The 22,047-nt window shown below is 43.4% G+C and overlaps 1 protein-coding gene across 2 annotated transcripts in view; it reads right to left on the reverse strand.

The window, feature by feature from the left end:
• Positions 1 to 22,047, reverse strand: part of LOC118357675 (uncharacterized) — a 113,382-nt gene that overhangs the window by 53,516 nt on the left and 37,819 nt on the right. For both annotated transcript variants that reach the window (XM_035735037.2, XM_035735036.2), the window contains exons 6-10: positions 7,362 to 7,550; positions 6,892 to 6,972; positions 6,365 to 6,477; positions 5,034 to 5,092; positions 3,133 to 3,222 (exon numbers count right to left, since the gene is read on the reverse strand). In XM_035735037.2, coding sequence (XP_035590930.1) covers positions 3,133 to 3,222; positions 5,034 to 5,092; positions 6,365 to 6,477; positions 6,892 to 6,972; positions 7,362 to 7,550 — 532 coding nt within the window. The remainder of the gene's footprint in view (positions 1 to 3,132; positions 3,223 to 5,033; positions 5,093 to 6,364; positions 6,478 to 6,891; positions 6,973 to 7,361; positions 7,551 to 22,047) is intronic.

The following is a 22,047-nucleotide window of genomic DNA, read 5'->3' on the forward strand; positions in this document are numbered from 1 at the left end:
GAGGGAGATATGAGTCTCCAGCTTCAGCGATTCTTGCAGTTCATTCCAATCATTGGCAGCAGAGAACTGGAAGGAAAGGTAGCCAAAGGAGGAATTGGCTTTGGGGGTGACGAGTGAGATATACCTGCTGGAGCGTGTGCTATGGGTTGGTGCTGCTATGGTGACCAGTGAGCTGAGATAAGGCGGTGCTTTACCTAGCAAAGACTTGTAGATGACCTGGAGCCAGTGGGTTTGGCGATGAGTATGAAGCGAGGACAAGCCAACGAGAGCATACAGGTCGCAGTGGTGGGTAGCATATTGGGCTTTGGTGACAAAACAGATGGCACTGTGATATACTGCATCCAACCTAACAGATCCAGTTTGTGTTCAATTTTTTTGTGGGCTTGTGTAATTTGAGTGTAATACTGACATATATATCTATATATACTGTACCAGTCAAATGTTTGGACACACCTACTCATTCAAGTTTTTTTTTATTTTTTTTTATTTTCTGCATTGTAGGTTAATAGTGAAGACATCAAAACTATGAAATAACACATATGGAATGATGTAGTAACCAAAAAATCTTCAAAGCAGCCACCCTTTACCTTGATGAGAGCTTTGCACATGCTTGGCATTCTCTCAACCAGCTTCACCTGGAATGCTTTTCCAACCGTCTTGAAGTAGTTTTTAATTTAGTTGGGTCTAATTGTGTTGCTGCCCTGGTGCTCCGTGTGGTTTGTTTGTATTTGTGAACAGAGCCCCAGAACCAGTTGGCTGAGGTGTTCATCTCCTTCAATGTTAGGGTTTTGTGATGGAAGGTTTGGGCATTGCATTCCTTTAGGTGGTTCTGGAATTGAATGGCTCTTTTCTGGATTTGGATAATTAGTGGGCAGGTATAGTCCTATTTCTACTCTGCATGCATTATTAGGGGTTTTGCATTGTACTCTGAGGATATCTTTCAGGACTCTGCATGCCGAGTCTCAATTGGGTGTTTTTCCCATTTAGTTTGTTCTTGGTTGGTGAGTGGACCCCAGACCTCACTGCCATAGACGGCAATGAGTTCTATAACTGATTGAAGTATTTTTTGCCAGATCCTAATTGGGATGTCAAATTGTATGCTCCTTTTGATGGCGTAGAAGGACCTTCTTGCCTCTCAGATTGTTCACAGCCTTGTGGAAGTTACCTGTGGTGCTGATGTTTGCTAGTTACCTGTGGTGTTGATGTTTGCTAGTTACCTGTGGTGCTGATGTTTGCTAGTTTCCTGTGGTGTTGATGTTTGCTCGTTTCCTGTGGTGCTGATGTTTGCTAGTTTCCTTTGGTGCGGATGTGGTGCTGATGTTTAGGCTGAGGTATGTGTGATTGTTTGTATCCTCTAGGGAAATGTTGTCTGGAATTAATGTATGCCAAATTGAGTCAAAAGCATTTTTGAATTTATCCCTGTGTTTCCTGTCTCTCTGTGCCAGTTTGTCTTGTTTGCCAAGACAACTAGCGGTTTTCCTTGCTCCTGTTTTTCCCAGTCTCTGTTTGTTTCTAGTCCTCCTGGTTTCAAACCTTGCCTGTCCTGACTGCGTACCCGCCTGCCTGACCACTCTGCCTGTTCTGACTAACAGCCTGCCTATCCTCTTGTACTGTTGTGGACTCGGATCTGGTTTCTGACCCCTGCCTGGCCTGACCTCGAGACTACCTATCGTCTTTTACTGTTTGGACCTGGTTTATGAACTCTCGCCTGTCCCGACCTGCTTTTGCATTCTCCCTTTGTTATAATATATGTCGGAGTTCTACCATCTGCCTCCTGTGTCTGCATTTAGGTCTTAAATATGCTGTCATTTAAAAAAAAAAATTCTGCTAGTATTTTTTAAACATTTGATATGACAAATACACTGTTCAGGCATTCAACTGCTAAGTTAACACCTTCACTATTACAATAAACATTTTGCCCAGAATGTCATCTGGGAGGGATTGGATTTGTTTTTGACCAATTGTTCTTTGGTAGATTTCTAAACTATTTCTTTAATCTATAGCATTTCTTAATAGCATGCAGTTTGTTGGGCTTTGATGCCTCATGTTTGAGTATTGCTCTGTTCAAGTAAGCTGTAATTTTGTCTGAAAGTAATGTCATTCTCTCTCTATGTCTCTCTCTCTCAATTCAATTTCAATTTAAGCACTTTATTGGCATGGGAAACGTATGTTAACATTGCCAAAGCAAGTGAAGTAGATAATAAACAAAAATTAACAGTAAACATTACACTCACAAAGTTCCAAAAGAATAAAGGCATTACAAATGTCATATAAGTACAAAAGGGTAAATAAACATAAATATGGGTTGTATTTACAATGGTGTTTGTTCTTCACTGGTTGCTATTTACTTGTGGCAACAAGAAGTCTCTCTATGTCTCTCTGTATGTCTCTGTATGTCTCTCTAGTTCTCTCACATGCAAAAAGCAGTTGTTTTAGAATTCATACCCCTTAATTTCTGGCCGAAAAATATTCCATACTCCCTCTCATGTATTATAGATACATAATTTCAACTTGTTGACTTATGCTCTGGGGAATTGTGTTGAGGGAACACTTTGCAGACAAAATTAATAAAACACATCATCATTAGCCATGTCAACAGCAGGCAACCCACTGATTTAGCTCATCTGGCATCCACTAGTGTGCCTGTGGGTTCTAAATGAAGTCCCCCAGATGGACCTAATCCCATTATGTTGCCAACAACAGGAATAACCTAATATCATAATCTAATATTGTATGATCTTGAGCGCAGATGCCCCGGAGGGGATGTGCAGTATGTCTTATAGACAACATAACAATTAGCCTCCACCAACCCACACCACCCCGCCCCGCGCCATGCTGAAGTGTGCTACAGGAAATGGTGACCGAGGCAGAGCCGTGGTAGGTGGACTCAGGGGACACACGGAGGCCAGCTGGCCGAGCTACTGTACAGAATACCATGGCACAACAACACAAAGCACTCAGCAGGACACACAAACACACTCGCTGTGGCTTGTGTCTGTGTGTTCATGTGTCTGTGTATCCATGTGCGTGTGCATCAGTGTGTGTGTGCTTGTGTGCATGTGCACATGTGTGTATGCATATGTGTGTGTGCTTGTGTGTGTGTTTATAGCAATGTACAGTACAGTGACTCACCTTCAGAAGGTCTTTTGAAAAGTCTTGACCCTCATTCAGACCCTCCAGGTTGCCAATGAACTGTGTACAGGACATCCTTTTGCCAATGTTCTGAAAAATATGACACACAGACTTACTCTATGCTATTAGTCTCTTGAGACACACAGGTTGCCTCCCACAATGTACCAATTTTCCAGCATATAGTACATGTCTGTACTTAAGCCAACGCCAATTTTGAGAGACGAAAGGGCGGAGTTGGGTGCCTCAAAATCCGTCCAGAGCTCTGCTATAAACATTTCCGGTAGTTAGCTAGATGGAGCTCGCGGAGGATATATTCAATGAGTGTATTTTTGCAGGTGAGTAGTTTGCATGCACCATGAAGTTAGCATTACAAGTTTACAACCACTGACTGACTGTGGAAAAAATGTGCCTAGCCATCTGCGTCCGCATTGCATGTCCACCTCGGTCATGTTTCAGAGGGGATTATTTTGAAGCCCGTCTACGCCAAACGTGTGATTTGTTGGAAGAGTTGTCTGCCTGAAGAGCACTCTCCCTGAATTGGCCAAGAAAATCCTACATCATTTCCAGACCTAGTACTGTTGCCCTAGCTCTGGGATTCCCGAGACTACTATGCTATATATACATATATTCTTTAAAAGTATCACTAATATCAGTCATCAAAAATATTTCAACCACAAATACATTCACAGATTTTTATAATTCATCAGACCTTCTGCAGCTCTCTGACAGCTATATTAGAATTCATCTTTGAAGGATGTTATGGGAAGAAATGACTTTAAGGGACCTCATCCAAATGATTTAATCTGATGAGCTGAGAGTGTTAAGAGGAAGACTGCAAAGGACGTCATGCTGCTTGCTTAGCGAGTAACACTTCCTCCTGATTCGGCTCATACCGAGGCTCAACCCAGGACCTCTGCCTCACAAACACATGTCACCACCCTCCTGAAGCGTCTTACTCAGTCCTGCCATCAAATATCTAGCTATTCGGCAGCGCAAGTGGAGACACTTCAGGCTGAGGACTTTCACAGATAGAGGAAATATTGATGAAAAGAGTCAATGACGATAAAGAGGAATCAGAAGATTCGGGAGACTATGATGATCAGGATGACGCCATTGATGATGATGATGATGAAGATGACGACATTGGTGACTATGATGATGAATGATGATGATGAAGCACAGCGCTACAGTGCCTTCAGAAAGTAATCATACCTCTTCACTTTTTCCAAATTTGTTTGTGTTACAGCCTGAAACATTCTCACCCATCTACACACAACACCCCATAATGACAAATGACAAGTGGAAATATGTTTTTAGAAATGTTTGCAAATGTATTGAAAATGAAATACAGAAATATCTCATTTACATAAGTATATATTGACTGCAAATTGAATTCAGGCTGTAAGACAACAAAATGTGGAATAAGTCGAGGGGGGTGAATACACTGAAGGCTGTATATCAGCCTGGCATCTCTCAATAGAGAGAGTGGGTTTTTCATCCAGCTAGCTCTAGCCCTTCAATCAGAGCTAAATGTATCCATATATTATATAAATGGCTCTGACTTAACTATCTGTAATCATTTGCAGAGGCTGCACATCACACCATGCAGCTGTAGATTGCCTAGATTTAGAGTTGTACTGAAATCAGTCTACAGCTTGATATGGACTGGATTTATGATAGTGTGTGGAGTACATTGTCATCAGGAGGCTGGTCCCAGATCAGCCTTCAATCAGTCTGGGGCTTTTCACCCATAACTACCATTGTACTGAGTCAGTGGAGCCTGGGGGGATGGATCTCTGAAAATTGTCTCTACTCTAAACTCTAGGCTGAACTCACCTAACACGCACGCACACACACACGCGCGCACATGCACGCACACACACAGACTGAACTCTACTTACATGGCCATGCAGGTCTGTGTTTAGCAGCATCAGGGCACAGGTCAAGGTATGGACACCATCTGGATAAGAAACATATCCATCATATTCAGTGGTGGAAAAAGTCATTTTCATACTTGAGTAAAAGTAAAGATACCTTTGTAGAAAATGAAAAGTAACCCAGTAAAATACTACTTGAGTGAAAGTCTAAAAGTATTTGGTTTAATAAAATATATTTAAGTATCAAAAGTAAATGTAATTGCAAAAATATACTTAAGTATCAAAAGTAAAAATATAAATCATTTCAAATTGATCATATTAAGCAAACCAGATGGCACAATTTTCATGTTTTTTCATTTATTTACGGATAGCCAGGGTCTCGCCCCAACACTTGGACATAATTTACAAACGAAGCATGTGTATTTAGTGAGTCCGCCAGATCAAAGTCAGTAGGTATGACCAGGGATGCTCTATTGATAAGTACGTGAATTGGAACATTTTCCAGTCCTGCTAAGCATTCAGAATATAACTTAAGTACTACAAAAAAAGTACATTATTTTCTTTAGGAATGTAGTAAAGTGGTCTAAGGCACTGCATCGCAGTGCTAGCTGTGCCACTAGAGATTCTGGGTTCGAGTACAGGCTCTGTCGCAGCCGGCCGCGATCGGGAGACCCATAGGGGGGTGGCACAATTGGCCCAGTGTCGTCCGGGTTAGGGGAGGGTTTGGCCGGCAGGGATGTCCTTGTCCCATCGTGCACTAGCAACTCCTGTGGCTGGCCGGGCGCAGTGCACGATGACATGGTAGCCAGGTGTACGGTGTTTCCTCCGACACATTGGTGCAGCTGGCTTCCGGGTTAATTACATTTTTATTTTACCTTTATTTTACTAGGCAAGTCAGTTAAGAACAAATTCTTATTTTCAATGACGGCCTAGGAACAGTGGGTTAACTGCCTGTTCAGGGGCAGAACGACAGATTTGTACCTTGTCAGCTCAGGGATTCGAACTTGCAACCTTTCAGTTACTAGTCCAACGCTCTAACCACTAGGCTACCCTGCCGCCCGGCAGTGGGCATTGTGTCAAGAAGCAGTGTGGCTTGGTTGGGTTGTGATTCGCAGGACGCATAGCTCTCGAGCTTCGCCTCTCCCGAGTCGGGAGTTGCAGCGATGAGACAAGACTGTAACTACCAATTGGATACCACGAAATTGGGGAGAAAACAAGAATGTAGTGAGGTAAAATATTTTTTATATAAATAGTAAAGTAAAGTACTTTACACCACTGCATCTATTAACATGACGACTGAGCTGCCATATTTCTATAGTAACTATAGTAGACATTAGACAGTACTGTCCTCTTACCCTCAGAGGGTATAAGTTTGGGGTTACAGTGCAGGTATCTCCTGGAGAAGTGAGCCAGCACCCGCTCTCTCTCCTGAGTCTCCCCCATCAGGGAAAACTGTCTGAGAAAGGCTCTGGAACACACATACACACACATTAAGCAGGATTACACTGTTTCTCAACCCCAATCAAGTATCCAGTATCTTCAGGGTGGCCATTTTTAAGTTCCAGACCAGCGGAAACGCACCTCATTACGCACTTATTCCTCTCATTCAACTACTTAATTAATCACCACGCCCTTGATTAATTGATTTAGGAGTGTTATTTATGTGCTATAAACACTATTGGCCTATTAACCTGCCATCACTCAACTTGCCACCAGAGAGCAGTATTACCATATACTAACTACAGTGACTGGATCAATGGAACACAAAATGAAGCCCGGTATCCCTTTTAAGGCAACGTTTGTAATGTCTAGAAATCCAGTCACCAAGAACCAATGTGTTTGTTTTTCACGTTGATCAAGTCAGTCAGTCTGAACCCCTCACCTCAGAGCCTGGTCCACAGCAAGACCCTTGAAGTTAAAGAAGTGTAGATACTCTTCTGCAACCATACAACTGAAGTCATTGCTGGGGTGAGTGAGTGAGTGAGTGAGTGAGTGAGTGAGTGAGTGAGTGAGTGAGTGAGTGAGTGAGTGAGTGAGTGAGTGAGTGAGTGAGTGAGTGAGAGAGAGAGAGAGAGAGAGAGAGAGAGAGAGAGAGAGAGAGAGAGAGAGAGAGAGAGAGAGAGAGAGAGAGAGAGAAAAAAACAACAACATGTTAATCAGATACCAGCTTTCCCAGTCACAGAGCGCAGTCGGTTTGAGCCTTGGAGACGAAAACTTAGGGCCGCGGAGGAAGACAGAGGTTTAAGATAAGTTCCAAACCAGGCTTATTATACCAGTATATGCTATATACATTGACAATGTAAGTAAAGAGAGTGATTGATAACACACGAAGGCTAGTTGCCAGGTGCTCACTTTTTGCTGAGGTGGCGGGCCACGTCGGACTTCCTGAAGCCGTCCAGGGTGAAGAGGCGTTTGGCCAGGCGCTTAGCGGCCTCCCCGTTGGCACGGTTACCATTGGTGAGGGTGTCGCTGCTCCCCAGGCCCAGCAGCTCACTGAGGTCCTTGTCCAGCTCTGAGTCTGTCACCAGACAAGCCTTTTCCCTGAAGGGGGAGAGAGGGACAGAAAAGAGTAGGGGGTTACAAGGAGTAGGGGGAAAGAGAAGGAGAGATGAGTAGAGAGAGAGAGAGAGAAAGAAAGAGATGGAGGGGTATAAAGAGGGAGGGGGTAGAGAACAAGAGAGGACAGGGAGAGAGAGAGGGAGTGGGAGGAAGAGAGAAAGAGTGAGGGGATGGGTTTATGAATGAGGATGTGGTTAATTTCTTCTCAGCAGCACTATTGAAAAAGAAAATAACTAGAACCTTCACTATTGTAGGGCAATGTTTACTTTTGGTATGACACAATGATAATACAGTATATTAATACATTATACAAGCTCTTTCTTTAAATCGATATTTTCATGTAACTCCCTGTCTCTTTCTCCCACTTATTAAGCTCCCTTGAAAGTATTAGAAGGTTCAGGAGTGCAGGCCGTACTATATCTGAATTATACTGTGATAATAATTGAAGCATTTTATGTCACCTTGGAACAAGGATGGATCTTTAAAAAATGGAAGATAACGGAATTAAGACCCGTGAGTTCTATCTGTTAGTAATAAATGGTTTTAAAATGATAGAGGACCACACCACTGAAACACACACTCACATACTTTACCCAGACTACTAGGAAAATAACACAAGCACAGCACATCCAGACTTTCTTATCATCCCTGAGTCATACTTACCTCCACAGAGCAAACAGGCCATTTTATTAGCTAAATGAATGGCTACATTACTGATCAATGACCAGACACCCCTGTATTATTTGGAGCCAGGCAAAAGAAGCACATCAGCTACTAAATGTTTTGGTGTACTATGGTGTGCTTTCTGGTCAGCAGCTACAGTAACTGTAAAGCACAAAGCATTCTAAGAAAAGTTGAAAATCAGTCAGTCACACAGTTGGAGCTGCAGGCCGGTACCATATACTGTAGTCCCAACCTTCCACGCCACCTAGTCTGAGAGGAGAGGAGAGGAAGAGAAGAGAGGGACTAGGGCTATCACCTCGACTGTGAGTTTGAGTGGCGAGTACAAAGGTACATATCGTCTTCGAGTGAGCCACGGCAACAGAACACAGAGCGGTTCTTTACTGTCGTACCTGTCCCCTCCCTGTTTGAGTGTCTCAAACTAGTCACCCTACCAACCTCCCTGATCCCCCCTTGTCCCTGCCCAGGCCCCCCGGCTTGATTGCATCACCACCTTCCCTCTACCGATCCCCTCTACCTCAATGTGATAGCTAGTGCTAGTACAGTGCATCTCCTGGAATCTAGCCCCATAAGCCCTAAGTGTCATCTTTACAAGTCACTCCCATTAGTTTTCGCAAAGACCCACAGTTGTACAAAGGTGATTAGTAAGTCTGGGTTGTTTCATTCATTTTTGTTTTTTTCCCCTCTCTCCTTACGGCAAGTTTCCTAAGATAAGACAAGATAAAGAGGCACTGTTGAACAAAACTTATCGTCTTTCTTTTTCTCTTTCTGTTTGTTTCTGTTTCCCCTCTTCACTCCGCCCTCTCTCTCTCTATATCACCCCACTCTCACGCTGTGTAAACTTTTGCAACGTCCCCTGCAGACCTTGGGATCTAAGCATGGCACGGACCTTGGACCGCCTTTCACTCAAAATCTCTTCCTCCCTCTCTCTCCCAACAACCCTCTCTCCCTCATCCCAATTACTCATAGTCAATAGGTACATCCTTTGGATGAGGTAGGCGCAGGTCCTAATCCAGGCACTTGTCATCTCCCGTCTTGATTACTGCAACTCGCTGTTGGCTGGGCTCCCTGCCTGTGCCATTAAACCCCTACAACTCATCCAGAACGCCGCAGCCCGTCTGGTGTTCAACCTTCCCAAGTTCTCTCACGTCACCCCGCTCCTCCGCTCTCTCCACTGGCTTCCAGTTGAAGCTCGCATCCGCTACAAGACCATGGTGCTCGCCTACGGAGCTGTGAGGGGAACGGCACCTCAGTACCTCCAGGCTCTGATCAGGCCCTACACCCAAACAAGGGCACTGCGTTCATCCACCTCTGGCCTGCTCGCCTCCCTACCACTGAGGAAGTACAGTTCCCGCTCAGCCCAGTCAAAACTGTTCGCTGCTCTGGCCCCCAATGGTGGAACAAACTCCCTCACGACGCCAGGACAGCGGAGTCAATCACCACCTTCCGGAGACACCTGAAACCCCACCTCTTCAAGGAATACCTAGGATAGGGTAAGTAAGGGTAGGTAATCCTTCTCCCCCAACAAGATTTAGATGCAAGTGGCTGTTCCACTGGTTGTCATAAGGTGTATGCACCAATTTGTAAGTCGCTCTGGATAAGAGCGTCTGCTAAATGACTTAAATGTAATGTAATGTAATGTATACATTCTGTCCACCTTGACTCGTAATAGAGATATAATCACACAAAGTAAAACAAAGAAAAATAGTGCCAGGGAAAACTTCCATTGATAAACTATATAGGTGTGTGCTATAAATAGCCGCGGGAAGTAGGGATGATGAGGATGCTGCAACACCCTCTGAAAAATTGGAATTAAAAAATATTAATATATATTTTTTAAGTAGTGCACTGGGCCTTTACTAGTCCTGTATTAGCAGACCAATATAGCCATCTGGAGCACAGACCAAAACAAATGTCAGCATCGCCACCCCCAAACTACTTCCTGTGGCTATGGTGCTATAATATGAATATGATGATATTATTAACAAATCACAACAAATATTATTGTTCTCTCTTTCCACAACAATGATTTAGTATCCAGGGAAAGGAATTGGGTTATATTCCTCAGCCCCGGAGACCGACAGGGTGAAACATTTTTTGTTCCAGCTCCGTACTCACACACCTGATCCAACTATTAAACTTATCATTAATCCTTTGACAGTATTTCCATCAGGTGTGTTAGTGCTGGGTGTGAATCCTGTTTGATAAACACACATGGAATACATACATGGATTAGAGAGGCCTATTGTGAGCACCAGCCATTGTTGAAGTGCTGGTTTACTGTATGCAACTCCGCAGGTGACAAACACTATAACACGTTACAGTAGTTAGGACTAATTGTTCAGCTATCACAATGCTGCTCAGAGGCCATAAGAGAATTCCCACTAGAATTCCCACTAGTGTCAGCCTCCGCTTCAAGGGGCCATTGCCACATCGTTGGACCCCCTCGTCTGTCTAAATGAGCAGTTCTACACAATGGGCATCTGTTTAATGGCACAAAACATCTCAAAAGGGAGATTTTTACCTTTGTTATTTTTGTTGAACCTTTCTTTAACTAGGCAAGTCAGTGAAGAACAAATTCTTATTTACAATGACGGCCTACCCCGGCCAAACCTGGGCGACACTGGGCCAATTGTGCGCCCCCCTATGGGACTCCCAATCACGGCCGGATGTGATGCAGCCTGGACTTCAACCAGGGACTGCAGTGAGGCAACTTGCACTGAGATGCAGTGCCTTAGACCACTTCGCCACTTGGGAGTTGTGAGGAAGGGGGGGGTGGCAAAGGGTGAAATTCCAACTGCTATCAGATTATGGAGTGGACAAGCCCTCTGCAATATTTTCAATACCAGCACAATGTAAATATTTACCAGACACATAGAATAGGCAGTAACGGTGTGTGGGTAACATAATATAATATAATATATGCCATTTAGCTGACGCTTTTATCCAAAGCGACTTACAGTCATGTGTGCATACATTCTACGTATGGGTGGTCCCGGGAATCGAACCCACTACCCTGGCGTTACAAGCGCCATGCTATACCAACTGAGCCACCACGACCACACTGGGGAAGCCAAGCCAATAAAAAGCCATATTACAACCTATGTTGTGATAATTGCGTTGTTTGCTCTATAACACATTCGTTCATTTGCCACCGTGATATACAATAAGGCAGCGACAGCAAAAAGACAACAGTCACACAGTGCCGGAATAAATTCAACTACACATACGTTTGTTTCATCACAAAATTCTTTCCTCCTGATTCCTGCTTACAAGCAAAAATTCAAGCAGGACGCACCAGTGACTAGATGTTACCTACAGGACTGTTTTGCTAGCAAAGACTGTACTATGTTCCGCAATTCTTCCGATGGCATTGAGGAGTACACCACATCAGTCACTGGCTTCTTGAATAAGTGCATCGATGATGTCGTCCCCACAGTGACAGTACATACAGTTGAAGTCAGAAGTTTACATACACTTGGTTGGAGTCAATAATAATAATAATAACTTGTTTTTCAACCACTCCACAAATTTCTTGTTAACAAACTATAGTTTTGGTAAGTCAGTTAGGACATCTACTTTGTCCATGACACAAGTCCTTTTTCCAACAATTGTTTACAGACAGGTTATTTCACTGTATCACAATTCCAGTGGGTCAGAGGTTTACATACACTAGGTTGACTGTGCCCTTAAACAGCTTGGAAAATTACATAACATTATGTAATGGCTTTAGAAGCGTCTGATAGGCTAATTGACATCATTTGAGTCAATTGGAGGTGTACCTGTGGATGTATTTCAAGGCCTATCTTCAAACTCAGTGCCTCTTTGCTTGACATTGTGGGAAAATCAAAAGAAATCAGCAAAGACCTCAGAAAAAAATTGTAGAATTCCACAAGTCGGGTTCATCCTTGGGAGCAATTTCCAAATGCCTGAAGGTACCACGTTCATCTGTACAAACAATAGTATGCAAGTATAAACACCATGGGACCAAACAGCCGTCATGCCAGTCAGGAAGGAGACACGTTCTGTCTCCTAGAGATGAACGTACTTTTGTGCGAAAAGTGCAAACCAACCCCAGAACAACAGCAAAGGACCTTGTGAAGATGCTGGAGGAAACTGGTACAAAAGTATCTATATCCACAGTAAAATTAGTCCTATATCAACATAACCTGAAAAGCCGCTCAGCAATTAAGAAGCCACTGCTCCAAAACCGTCATAAAAAAGCCAGACTACAGTTTGCAACTACACATGGGGACAAAGATCGTACTTTTTTGGAGAAATGTCCTCTGGTCTGATGAAACGAAAATAGAACTGTTTGGCAATAATGACCATCGTTATGTTTGGAGGAAAAAGGGGGAGGCCTGCAAGCTGAAGAACACCATCCCAACCGTGAAGCACGGGATGGCAGGTGGTGCTTTGCTGCAGGAGGGAATGGTGCACTTCACATCACGAGGAAGGAAAATTAAGTGGATATATTGAAGCAACATCTCAAGACATCAGTCAGGAAGTTAAAGCTTGGTCGCAAATGGGTCTTCCAAATTAACAATGACCCCAAGCATACTTCCAAAGTTGTGGCAAAATGGCTTAAGGATAACAAAGTCAAGGTATTGGAGTGGCCATCACAAAGCCCTGACCTCAATCCTATGGAAAACTTGTGGGCATAACTAAAAAAGCGTGTGCGAGCAAGGAGGCCCACAAACATGACTCAGTTACACCAGCTCTGTCAGAAGGAATGGGCCAAAATTCACCCAATTTATTGTGGGAAGCTTGTGGAAGGCTACCCAAAACGTTTGACCCAAGTTAAACAATTTAAAGGCAATGCTACCAAATACTAATTGAGTGTATGTAAACTTCTGACCCACTGGGAGTGTAATGAAAGAAATAAAAGCTGAAATAAATCAATCTCTACTATTATTCTGACATTTCACATTCTTACAATAAAGTGGTGATCCTAACTGACCTAAAACAGGGAATTCTTACTAGGATTAAATGTCAGGAATCAATCAAAGCTTTTGCAGTATGAGCTGACATGTTGTCCATCCAATCATAGATGTAGGATGAACCTAGTATGTTGTATTGGGATTGTGCCACAGAGCATTATTGGGGTTCTAGCTACCAGCGTGAGTGCGCAGTTTTCTCTGCCAGAATGGCCAACACTACCAAAAATGTGGTGGACATTTTTTTAAAGAACCCCTATCATTCACTGGGGTACACAGAAAAGGAGTGAATTAAAAGTTAGGGTCTACCTCTGCCTGAGATCAGTTTAATGAAGAACGATGAAAAGGTGAGGGCGTTCAATACCAACTGGTATCAAATGTATACAGGGAGCCCATTATCAAGCCACATGTAATTGCATGATACTTTACATGCTGAACATCATTTCTGGGATGCCGAAAACAATGCTGAATTATTTGATACCTTCCATCGCCTCATCCATTAAACGTTAGATTAAAGAGAGAGGTTGATGCAGCACATTTTTTCGAGTGGTCTCAAGTAGGCTTTGCACTTTCAAAGATAACACATAATCACTCCGGACAGACATAAGCAAAAATTCATGACATAAATGTTGCAGCAGCCCAGTTGACACCTAAACATTAGAAATCTGACATGCTGTATGGGATGAAAACAAGACTATTTTTCAGTCTGATCAACTATAGGCTACCAATAAGAGCAGCTGCATACAGCCTATGTGTCACGACTTCCACTCCCTGTTCGGGCGGTGCTCACGGTCATCATCGCTGGCCTACTAGTGTTATATAAATATTCATACACATAGCTCATATATTATACAGCGCTAAGCTAATCCGCCTGACTCAAGTCATCTTATGTACCCCTGCTAAAACAGGAACTAGCTCACACAACCAGCAATAAAACTACCCCCTAACACTATCTCCTCAGCTTTGTTGTCTCCCGACCCCAGGAAACAAAGACATTCCATCGCATGAACACATACACCCAGCCATAGTAAACTGCCCCTCTACCTCACGACCCCTGACACTAACATCTCCTAGAATAAACACTCTTCGCCCCTTCTACTGGTCGGGTGCCCAGAACAGAAGACTGCTGTGCACCAATGGGGGCTTCTACTCTGGCTAGAGCGGGTCCGCCTCCAACCCTACGGGACCATTCAGAAGGCGTCACGACAAGACTCTTACTACTTTATTCTATGTATAAAAATGAATGTAACCTTTGTATAAGTTCTCTTTTTCACCTGACTCCTTATCGGGTTATATGAACTAGATCCGTGCACGATGTAGAACAAGATATCTTTGACCAATAAACAGCCTTTTTGTTACAACTGAAATCCACTCTGTCCAGCGCCCGTGATTTGGTCTCGACTCTCCAGTATTTACCGGACACAGGTGTAAAACAAACCAAAAAAACAGACAGACACAAACGAAAAGGAAACACTAACACTAGCTGCTACCGATCCATTTTTCCTTTTCGTTTGTGTCTGTCTGTTTTTTTGGTTTGTTTTACACCTGTGTCCGGTACCGTTTGGACTTTTAGGAGTAGAGGTTTCTCCTCCGTGTGTTACATTATTTCTCTGTGTGTGGTGACTTCGGTGGGTGTGTTTCCCCACCTGTTGTTGTTGTGTTGGGACTTTCAATAAATGATTGTGCTACTGGGACTTCCTTGCTCTCCTGCTCCTGAACCTACCGCTTCTTAGGAGGTACCTACCACTATGCGCCACTATCCATCTGGTCAGGGTAACTCATTGGTAACGCTATGTATTTGTAGTCCATTTGTTTGTCAGGAGAAAATTATTACCTGGAATGAATCAATCAATATAATAGTGATAACAGATGTGTCATTTAAATGCCTACAATTGCATAGGCCTGCATGATGCAAACATGCATAAAGCAAGCTCAGCCCTGTGAGTTCTATTGTCTGTCAGTTGTCTGGGTAGAGGAAATCCCCCTCCGAATCTAGTCTAAATATAATTTATATGAACAAATATAAGGTAGCTGCAGTTTGAATGTGTTCACCCCCCTCCCAGTGACACTTTTTTTCAGGATTTCTTTTAAAACCTTGAGACTTCATTAGGAAAAACTGGTCCCGTCATAGCCCATATAAAACCTTTTTACAACTGAATAATCACGGTCATACCTTATAGGGCTCAGAGTTTTCCTTGTTAGGTTAACATATAAGGAAAAACTCCAGGCCCTAGGGGGCTGCTCTGGGACCTATGGTGCCACCAGTCTGCTTGCAGTTGTCCATTATCGTTAGGTATGTGGATTATCAGGGCTTCATTCAGGAATGTTTCTTGAGCTACTTTGATGTGTCAAGTGGGCGAGATGCGCAGTCTATGAATTTTGAGATGTCTGAGTTCAACTTCATAGAGAAACTCGTCCAAACCTACGATGGCGCAGCTGTAATGGAATGTATCTGCTATTTGTATTTACAGCTATGTCCCCTGATGTTCCATGATTAAGAGGTGATGACTACTTCACTCCACTACCATTGTCAACCTTCTCCTGAAATGAACTGAAGCCATGACGTCTCAGGACTTTCTGACGTGCCCCCCCCAGGTGGTAAGTGTAGGTAACAACACATCCGCCACACTGATCCTCAACACGGGGGCCCAGTCCCCTCCTGTCCTCTCTGTTCACTCACCAACAACGACGAGACAGCATATAGGAGGAGGTCAGAGACCTGGCCGTGTGGTGCCAGGACAACAACATCTTCCTTAACGTGATCAAGAAGATGATTGTGGACTACAGGAAAGGAGTACAGAGCATGCCTCCATTCTCATGACGGGGCTGTAGTGTAGTTTGAGAGCTTCCTTGGTTCCACATCACCAACAAACTAACGTGGTCCAAGCTCACCAAGACAGTTGTGAAGATACCGCGACAAAACCTATTCCCCCTTAGGAGACTGAAAAGATTTGGCATGGGTCCTCAGATCCTCAAAAGGTTCTAAAGCTGAACCATCGAGAGCACTGGTTGCATCACTGCCTGGTACGGCAACTGCTAGGCCTCCGACCGCAAGGCACTACAGAGGGTACACCACTGGGGCCAATCTTCCTGCCATCCAGGACCTCTTTACCAGGAGGTGTCGGAGGAAGGCCCTAAAAATTGTCAAAGACTCCAGCCACCCTAGTCATAGACTGTTCTCTCTGCTACTGCATGGCAAGCAATACCGGAGCGCCAAGTCTAGGTCCAAGAGGCTTCTAAACAGCTTTTACCCCCCCCTCTTTTTACACTGCTGCTACTCTCTGTTATCTTTGCATAAGTCACTTTAATAACTCTTATCTACATCTACATATATATATATATTACCTCAATTACCTCGACTAACCGGTGCCCCGCACACTGACTCTGTACCCGTACCCCCTGTATATAGCCTCGCTATTGTTATTTTACTGTTGCTCTTAATTATTTGTTACTTTTATTTCTTATTTTTTTTAGGTATTTTTCTTAAAACTGCATTGTTGGTTAAGGGCTTGTAAGTAAGCATTTCACTGTAAGGTGAACCTGTTGTATTCGGCGCATGTGACAAATACAATTGGATTTGATCATAAAACAGGAGAGCAACATAAAAAATTATTTTGGGGAACTCAAAATTAAACGCCAATCCTAATTAAACGCCAATCCTGACCTCTTCTCTTTCATGTTGGCAAAACAGTCTATGGCTGTGTACCCTTTAAGTTTTTGTTTTCATAGGCTACCTAGCTAAAACACTTAAAAGACTAACTTCCTCGCATGGTCAACAATGAACCAGTTAAGTTAGCTAGCAAGCTATCGTGAGCCGACGAGGATACATCGAGGCTACATATTGAACTTCAATCGCCTCGGGGCAGTGGCACAATATATTAGTTTATAGTTAGATCATCGCTATCATAACCTGTACAGAGAATTAAGTCAAAACCACAAGTCCAAATCCCCATCTCCATCCAATGGCTTAGGAACGGACAAATTGAGCAAGCTAGCTACTGCTGGACATGAACACAAGCAGACCAGAAATGGACACGTTTTTCTGACAATGATGACATTTTGCTCAGGATGTGATTTGATGGTGTGAAGCCAAATCCAAACCGGCCTCCCTTGGGTTGGTGTTTTTCTGCACCAGGACAGCCCACAGTTGAGCTCAGCTCAATGCTGATTGGTGGCATCAATCAATCAAATGCTACTGCGGCAACAACTCTTTTGTTCCAGAGAGCATGGACTACACATACTGAGACAGAGGCATGCTGTTTCCCTCGCTCGATTTCTCTGGTGAGATTGACTTTACACTTTACACTTTATATTTTTATTCAGTATTCTTAGGATGCTAGCTAACCCTAACCTTCAAGATTTTATGGTATAAATTGCCTAAAAGGTCATGTTACATCATGTTAACAACCAGCGGTTGAAAACTGATGTCCTTAAATATTGAAAAAGATATCTAATGTTGAAATTCTCCAAATGGCATTTCCTTTCAGACTTGTTACTTTATGAAAGAAATTGCCTAATGTTAATCACCAATGATGGAAAACTGACTAAAAGGATATTTTGTGGGTAAAATACACAAATCATGTCTACTACAATTGAAAAAGATCTCAAGGTTGAAATTCTCCAATTTATACCTCCATTCTGTCCTTTAGTAGTTTTATGGTAGAAATTGCCTCAAGTCATATTACATCATGTTAACAACCAGCGGTTGAAAACTTTTGGAGATTATGTTATGCTGTTAAAATAAGTAAAATCGATTTCCTCAAATATTGAAAAAGATCTCCGAGGTTGAAAAAGATATCCAATGTTGAAATTCTCCAAATGGAATTTCCTTTCAGTCTTGTTGTCATTTTATGATTGAAATTGCCTAATGTGAGTCACCAATGGTGGAAAACTGACTAAAATTATATTTTGTGAGTAAAATACACAAAATCGTGTCTATTATTATTGAAAAAGATCTCATGGTTGAAATTCTACAATTTATACCTCCATTCTGTCCTTTAGTAGTGTTATTGTAGAAACCCTTTTTAACCCTTTTAGCTAACCCTTCCCCTAACCCTAACCCTAACCTTAATCCTTTACCCTAACTTCTAAACTTAACCCTAACCCTTAGCCTAGCTAATATTAGCCACCTAGCTAGAATTTGATAACATATGATACGTTTTGGAAATTCTGAACATATTGTACATTTAACAAATTCGGAACATATTGCATGTTTTGCAGAGTTGTAATATATCCTTCAAAATGGGTAATGGACATCCACAAATTAATACATACCATACGAAACATAACATATCATACTAAATGGAGTGTCTCGGCTTTACGTACAGAATCATATGAAAATCTCTGAGACCAGGTTGAATCTCTAAACATCTTTGACCCCTGAAAGAAGCGGAGATGACAGAGAAAAATTTACAGATGTCATCTAGATTCTAGTTTCATTCTATCGATTTATGACATTTTTCTGAAGAGCAAGGGTTTATTTAGTCTTCTAAGGCAACATATAATGACAGAAGGGAAGCTGCTTGTACTGTATCTAATTATAGACAAGTTGACTAACAAATGCCTACCAAAATGTCAAATTATAAGCAGAAACATATCTAAATCGTTCCATCATCTCTGACTATAGCCAACAGTGCATTTTCTATATTAGCAGATTAGGGTGCAGGCCTCAGATCTTCACTTTAGCACATACAGTACATGAGTGTAAAACATTAGGAACACCTGCTCTTTCCATGATATAGACTAGGGGTTCACAAACGTTTTCACTCAGGGGAACATGAAGGGGATGAGATAGGTGAATGGATTCAGATGGTGAATGGGCAAGACAAAATATTTAAGTGCCTTTGAATGGGGTATGGTGGTAAGTGCCAGGCACACCGGTTTGAGTGTGTCAAGAACTGCAATGCTGCTGGGTGTTCACTCTCAACAGTTTCTCGTGAGTGTCAAGAATGATCCACCAACCAAAGACATATAGACAACTTGACAGAACTGTAGAAAGCATTGGAGTCAACTAGGGCCAGCATCCCTGTGTATTGCTTTTGATACCTTGTAAATCAAATCAAATCAAATGTTATTTGTCACATACACATGGTTAGCAGATGTTAATGCGAGTGTAGCGAAATGCTTGTGCTTCTAATTCCGACAATGCAGTAATAACCAACAAGTAATCTAACTAACAATTCCAAAACTACACAGTGTAAGGGGAAAAAGAATATGTACATAAAGAGTATATGAATGAGTGATGGTACAGAGCAGCATAGGCTCTACAGTAGATGGTATCGAGTACAGTATATACATATGAGATGAGTATGTAAACAAAGTGGCATAGTTAAAGTGGCTAGTGATACATGTATTACATAAGGATGCAGTAGATGATATAGAGTACAGTATATACGTATGCATATGAGATGAATAATGTAGGGTATGTAAACATTATATTAGGTAGCATTGTTTAAAGTGGCTAGTGATATATTTTACATAATTTCCCATCAATTCCCATTATTAGAGTGGCTGGAGTTGAGTCAGTGTCAGTGTGTTGGCAGCAGCCACTCAATGTTAGTGTTGGCTGTTTAACAGTCTGATGGCCTTGAGATAGAAGCTGTTTTTCAGTCTCTCGGTCCCAGCTTTGATGCACCTGTACTGACCTCGCCTTCTGGATGATAGCGGGGTGAACAGGCAGTGGCTCGGGTGGTTGTTGTCCTTGATGATCTTTATGGCCTTCCTGTAACATCGGGTGGTGTAGGTGTCCTGGAGGGTAGGTAGTTTGCCCCCGGTGATTCGTTGTGCAGACCTCACTACCCTCTGGAGAGCCTTACGGTTGTGGGCGGAGCAGTTGCCGTACCAGGTGGTGATACAGCCTGCCAGGATGCTCTCGATTGTGCATCTGTAGAAGTTTGTGAGTGCTTTTGGTGACAAGCCAAATTTCTTCAGCCTCCTGAGGTTGAAGAGGCGCTGCTGCGCCTTCTTCACGATGCTGTCTGTGTGAGTGGACCAATTCAGTTTGTCTGTGATGTGTATGCCGAGGAACTTAAAACTTACTACCCTCTCCACTACTGTTCCATCAATGTGGATAGGGGGGTGTTCCCTCTGCTGTTTCCTGAAGTCCACAATCATCTCCTTAGTTTTGTTGACGTTGAGTGTGAGGTTATTTTCCTGACACCACACTCCGAGGGCCCTCACCTCCTCCCTGTAGGCCGTCTCGTCGTTGTTGGTAATCAAGCCTACCACTGTTGTGTCGTCCGCAAACTTGATGATTGAGTTGGAGGTGTGTGTGGCCACGCAGTCGTGGGTGAACAGGGAGTACAGGAGAGGGCTCAGAACGCACCCTTGTGCGCACCCCAGTGTTGAGGATCAGCGGGGTGGAGATGTTGTTGCCTTCCCTCACCACCTGGGGGCGGCCCGTCAGGAAGTCCAGTACCCAGTTGCACAGGGCGGGGTCGAGACCCAGGGTCTCGAGCTTGATGACAAGCTTGGAGGGTACTATGGTGTTGAATGCCGAGCTGTAGTCGATGAACAGCATTCTCACATAGGTATTCCTCTTGTACAGATGGGTTAGGGCAGTGTGCAGTGTGGTTGAGATTGCATCGTCTGTGGACCTATTTGGGCGGTAAGCAAATTGGAGTGGGTCTAGGGTGTCAGGTAGGGTGGAGGTGATATGGTCCTTGACTAGTCTCTCAAAGCACTTCATGATGACGGAAGTGAGTGCTACGGGGCGGAAGTCGTTAAGCTCAGTTACCTTAGCTTTCTTGGGAACAGGAACAATGGTGGCCCTCTTGAAGCATGTGGGAACAGCAGACTGGTATAGGGATTGATTGAATATGTCCGTAAACACATATTGGTCACGGCCAGCTGGTCTGCGCATGCTCTGAGGGCGCGGCTGGGGATGCCGTCTGGGCCTGCAGCCTTGCGAGGGTTGACACGTTTAAATGTTTTACTCACCTCGGCTGCAGTGAAGGAGAGTCCGCATGTTTTCGTTGCAGGCCTTGTCAGTGGCACTGTATTGTCCTCAAAGCGGGCAAAAAAGTTATTTAGTCTGCCTGGGAGAAAGACATCCTGGTCCGTGACTGGGCTGGTTTTCTTCTTGTAGTCCGTGATTGACTGTAGACCCTGCCACATGCCTCTTGTGTCTGAGCTGTTGAATTGAGATTCTACTTTGTCTCTATACTGACGCTTAGCTTGTTTGATAGCCTTGCGGAGGGAATAGCTGCACTGTTTGTATTCGGTCATGTTACCAGTCACCTTGCCCTGATTAAAAGCAGTGGTTCGCGCTTTCAGTTTCACGCGGATGCTGCCATCAATCCACGGTTTCTGGTTAGGGAATGTTTTAATCGTTGCTCTGGGAACGACATCTTCAACGCACGTTCTAATGAACTCGCACACCGAATCAGCGTATTCGTCAATGTTGTTATCTGACGCAATACGAAACATATCCCAGTCCACGTGATGGAAGCAGTCTTGGAGTGTGGAATCAGCTTGGTCAGACCAGCGTTGGACAGACCTCAGCATGGGAGCCTCCCGTTTTAGTTTCTGTCTGTAGGCAGGGATCAACAAAATGGAGTCGTGGTCAGCTTTTCCGAAAAGAGGGCGGGGCAGGGCCTTATATGCGTCGCGGACGTTAGAGTAACAATGATCCAAGGTTTTTCCGGCCCTGGTTGCGCAATCGATATGCTGATACAATTAGGGTTAGGGTTAGGGAGTCTTGTTTTCAGATTAGCCTTGTTAAAATCCCCAGCTACAATGAATGCAGCCTCAGGATGTATGGATTCCAGTTTGCAAAGAGTCAAATAAAGTTCGTTCAGAGCCATCGATGTGTCTGCTTGGGGGGGAATATATAAGGCTGTGATTATAATCAAAGAGAATTC

Source organism: Oncorhynchus keta, chromosome 24 (genome assembly GCF_023373465.1).
Source record: "Oncorhynchus keta strain PuntledgeMale-10-30-2019 chromosome 24, Oket_V2, whole genome shotgun sequence".
Lineage (NCBI taxonomy): Eukaryota > Metazoa > Chordata > Actinopteri > Salmoniformes > Salmonidae > Oncorhynchus > Oncorhynchus keta.